The following is a 4,854-nucleotide window of genomic DNA, read 5'->3' on the forward strand; positions in this document are numbered from 1 at the left end:
TGGTGAGGTTGGCCCAGGATCGAGCATTGTTTCGTTCTGCTGTGCATGGGGTCGCTATGAGTCGGTTCCGACTCGATGGCACCTGACAACAACAACAAGCCTTCCAAGCTTCTAAATATTCCTTCATATGTGGTTCAGCGTTCTAGCACTATCCCCTGAGCCTGCTTGATCCAGTATTCTGTGTTGCTGCTGATCGAGCTCCTTACACTACGCAGCTACCCGACTTGCCATCTTGGAAATCTATTTAAATTAGCTTAAAATTAGCCTGCTCTATAATGTGATTGCTGGAACTGTGGTTGCCTTGGCAGGCAGGACCAGACCAAATAATTTCGGGGGTCTTCTACAGGCTGGATGTTCCACACCCTCTGCTAGTTCCTAGACAGACTAGGTTGTAACCAAGGAGACCACCTATTGCCATTCAGTGGATTCCAACTCATAGTGACTGGTTAGGACAGAATACAACTGCTCTGTTGGATTTTCAAGTCCATTTTTGTGGGATCAGACTGCCCCATTCTCCTGCAAAGAGGCCGTTGGGTTTGAACCACTGACCTTTTGGTTTGCCACTGGGTACATAACCACTGTACTATGCTGACTCCTAGGGAAACCAAATATGTTGGAAGAGTTATCAAAATATTAAGACAAATATGTGCTGCTTTAGTGCCATATTCTGATAACCATAATCTTAAATGAGTATGCAAGTATGAGAAATCTATAATATTTTTAATATTACAACTTTTTAAAAACCTGAACATAAAATAGAACACGAGTTATTCCCTTCTGTAACGACAGTTGTGAGGATGGTGCTGGATGGGACAGTGTTTTATTGTTGTGCTTAGAGTCACTAGGAGTCAGAGCTGACTCAACAACATGGGCCTTCATGAACAAAGACTCAGAGGTGAAGACAGCTCATTGGTTCTATTGCTGCATCTAGAAAAATCATAATAGTACTTGATACTTTGCAGTTTTTCTCTGTCCATTAGTTCTAGAAATTCCTCCAAAACAATGTTATATATACATATATATTAGTAAAATGTTTACTTGGGAGTGAAAGTGTAAGATGAACTATAAACTATGAAAAGAAAATATTTGTGCACTGGAGAAGGAATTGTGCTCCATAGTTGTGCATGAATTCCTGTAAATGAGTGTTTTCTGCCCAGTTAATGTCTTCAAACAATGGCGTTCAGCCACCACATCATCTTCACTCTTCTTCTGCTCTGAATAAAGAACTGAAAGGAACAATAAGAGTTTATAAAATATCACTCCCTCCACATTTTTTTTTTTTTTTTTTAATAACAGACAACTAGATTTTTGGTTTGGATTCAGAAGAAGATTGGTGTTTTGTGCTTTTGTGACTGTAGAATGAGAGTGTTTATGTTAGTCACCTAGGGTTTTTTTTTTTTCCCTTCCCAAATCTATTTTGTTCTGTTTGTAATTGAGATTAAACTGAAAATATGCCAAGATGAAATACTCAAGCTTAACTATTTTTTCTTTCAGATAAAGCAGTGATGCTAAGTTGTTTAAACTATCTTCTGTTCTGAAATAAAATAATTTCTCCCATCACCACCACCATCACCAAGCCTCTAAAAAGAAATTTCCAGAAAAGATTCAGCCTGTGAAATTCTAAGAGTTATTTTTTCCTCCCACTGGTGTAAAAACTACTTCCATTACACATTAAGACATAGATCAAAATGTTTACATATTCCCAGCATTTTGGGGGGTTGGTGAGGGGGTGGAGTAAGTGGTGAAAATATGCACGTATGAGAACCACAGAGAATTCTGGTACAGTGGCATCTCTGTAAGGTAGAGAGAAAAGAATGTCTTTGAATCTAAATCCTGGCAGTAAAACAGCAAAACCCATTTAGCCAACTAGATCTAGAACAATTACTTGCATAACATTTTCTCTTTTTTTCCCATTTCTTACAAGGTAAATTTGAAGAAAAAGAAGATAGTGTACCAAAGCTGGAGCAGCTCAACAGCTTGGGTTGTATGACTAATATGAATCTAGTATTAACAAAACAAAATTTGCTGCATATGGAACTATTGTTACTAGAAACCTTTCAGTGGAACCTCTGCCTTCCGACAGCTGCCCATTTCATTGAATATTACCTGTCTGAAGCAGTGCATGAAACAGATCTTCACGATGGCTGGCCAATGATTTGCTTAGAGAAAACCAAACTCTACATGGCCAAGTATGCAGATTACTTCCTGGAAGTATCTTTGCAAGGTAAGTCGTGTATGTCAGTAATTGATTTGTGAATTTATGACTTGTGTATTCTGTTTATGCTTAAGTTCATTTTTGGTGTCTCCACAGATTATGCCTTTCTAAATTATGCACCTTCTTTAGTAGCTGCTGCATGTGTGGCTTCTTCAAGGATTATACTTCGCCTTTCTCCAACGTGGCCTACAAGACTCCATCGTCTCACTGCTTACTCCTGGGATTTCCTAGTGCAGTGCATTGAACGACTGTTGATGTAAGCCTCTTTTGTTCTTGTATTTCTTGTATTTGTAATTTCTTAGTATTTCTCTTCATATATAGGTGTACGTTTCCCTAAAAACAACTTCTCACAGGCACAGGACTTTTAGGATATTTGCTCTGGTGGCAGCCACTTGCTGCTTTGAGTAAGCTGCTGAATGGGTAGTATTCTGTAGAAAGGGATTTATCCAATTAAAGGTTGTCATTGCTAGTGTGATTCTGGGTACCTGGTACAGAAAGAAGCTGCTCTCTGGTGTTTGTAGCAGCCTATAACTCTGAGATCAGGCCAGGCCAGTCTTGTCCCAGTCCTCATTTCCATGTCTTTGAACTCTTGAAGTTACCAAGAATGTAACTTCTTGGCAGCTGCACTTAAGTGCTTCTGGTTCTATCTTCTAAGCTGGAAACAGCCCTCAAAGCTACCAGCCAGATCCAAGGTTTGTGCCAAGGGAAATTGTACCAAAGGATAAGAATGAGATCTCCCTTTTGATGAAATTATGGCATAGTGTGTGACTTGCTATCTAGAGAGGTGGTAATAGTGTGTGGAGTCCACTGTTGAGGATGTGGGAGTTAGGGCATGACTTTTTTTGCAAATTCTCAGGTAACATTGTTAAGAGATTACTTTTTCTGTGTTGTAGTGCTCATGATAATGATGTGAAAGAAGCAAACAAACAGAGAGGGCAAGCAGGACCTCAGTCAGCACAATTAAGTGTGTTCCAGACATCCTCCCAGCCCTCACGGCCGGTTCACTTTCAGCAGCCCCAGTATCTCCATCAGACGCATCAGACTTCACTGCAGTATCGCCATCCTGTATCAGAACAACCAAGCTGTCAGCAGATTGTATCTACTACACACACCTCATCTTACACTTTACAGACATGTCCTGCTGGCTTCCAAGCTAGTGTTCAGGGCCTTGGGCACGTGCAGACTGGTGTTGGGATGTCACTAGCAATACCAGTAGAAGTTAAGCCCTGCCTGAGTGTTTCTTATAACCGGAGTTATCAGATAAATGAACATTACCCTTGCATTACTCCATGTTTCGAAAGGTGATTATGTGTGAAGGTAATACCTGACCCAGACTATTTTGTGACAGGATTTTTTAAAACTTCTTTTCAAACGGAAAAGAAGTGAATTGGCATCCAAATACTTCAGATACCTGCTCCAAGAAGATGGAATATCCCTTTCAGTACCATGAACACCTGGAAAGTCTAAGGAACTCTGCAAAAACTTTAATAGTGTGTATATCAAATCTTATTATAACAAATCCCTATATGACAAAAGATTTGCAAACCCTGGCTGATCCAAATATTTCAAAAATATTCAGTACAATAGGAAATTTGGACCAACCCCAATTTGCCATATTGAGATTTGACCTGTGGTGTTCTCTGGGCCTAATGTTGGCTTCTGTGTTAAAGACTAATGTTTATCTGTGGACTTGCCAAACAGTCTTTTATGAAGGAAAGTTGCAGTATTAATTTTTAAAGAAACCTTTTCTTTTTCCCTGCAGTTTTGAATTATATTTTTGGTTTACAGATGAATAATTTTTTACCAAGTTTAAAATTGTGGTTACGCTGTTTCAATCTGTGCAGTAAAAAACGATGGTTCTATATAACTCCCTAAGACGATTCTATACAGTTCTGTATCACCAGTAGTATAGGTATCTGAATTTATGTGTCAAAGTTAAGGGTGAAGTAGATCTTGTATCTTAAAATCATGGTCATAATTTGTCTTGGTTTTTCCTCTGAATAACCAGTTTCAGATTTTTAGATTAAAACACATTTAACTCAGGGAATTTATACTACTTGGAAACTCTTCACTGTAATGCAACATGCTTTGAGAATGTTATAATATGAAGTACATTTATAACATAGGCTAAAATACTCATGCTAGGATGTATTTTCAAATGAGAACGTACTTTGTAGCTCAGAATGAATGGTGGTGATTCCTCTGATCCATAATTGCATTTCTTAGTGGAATCAATGACCTATACCCAGATTTGATATTACTCTTTTAAAAACGCTTTTTCAAGGGAAGGCATACTGTAAGTTGTCAGTTCTAGAATAAAGTTCTGTAGGTTTATTTTGGAGTGGAGTGTGGCCAGGGTTGTTCTCAGGTTGTGCTAAAGCAGCACTTTGTTCTGTTATGTGGAAGACAGGTTTCATGTGCAACCTTTGAATCCAGCTTGTCAGTCTAAGCAGGCAAAGCTACTGATGAGTCCATTTCAGTAGCTACTTTTGTTGGATTGGCCCCAGAACTATCCTGGTACATTTCACTGTACTGGTAATGTGTGAAACAGCAGTAACAGTCATTACAGCAAGGTAATTTGGGAGTAAAGAGTTTTGGGGAATAAATTTTTAAAGTTAAGAAAAAAAATCATTGTAATA

At 38.6% G+C, this 4,854-nt stretch overlaps 1 protein-coding gene across 3 annotated transcripts in view; it reads left to right on the forward strand.

Moving 5' to 3' along the window:
• Positions 1-3,945, forward strand: part of CCNJ (cyclin J) — a 31,073-nt gene extending 27,128 nt beyond the window's left edge. Inside the window, exons 3-5 of one of the 3 annotated variants that reach the window (XM_006831183.1) lie at positions 1,925-2,224; positions 2,312-2,471; positions 3,109-3,945. In XM_006831183.1, coding sequence (XP_006831246.1) covers positions 1,925-2,224; positions 2,312-2,471; positions 3,109-3,520 — 872 coding nt within the window. In that variant the 3' untranslated portion in view covers positions 3,521-3,945. The remainder of the gene's footprint in view (positions 1-1,924; positions 2,225-2,311; positions 2,472-3,108) is intronic. The other 2 variants (XM_006831184.1, XM_006831185.1) reach the window with 2 other exon arrangements.
• Positions 3,946-4,854: the final 909 nt, after the last annotated feature.

The sequence above is a fragment of the Chrysochloris asiatica genome, unplaced genomic scaffold (genome assembly GCF_000296735.1).
Source record: "Chrysochloris asiatica unplaced genomic scaffold, ChrAsi1.0 scaffold00003, whole genome shotgun sequence".
Lineage (NCBI taxonomy): Eukaryota > Metazoa > Chordata > Mammalia > Afrosoricida > Chrysochloridae > Chrysochloris > Chrysochloris asiatica.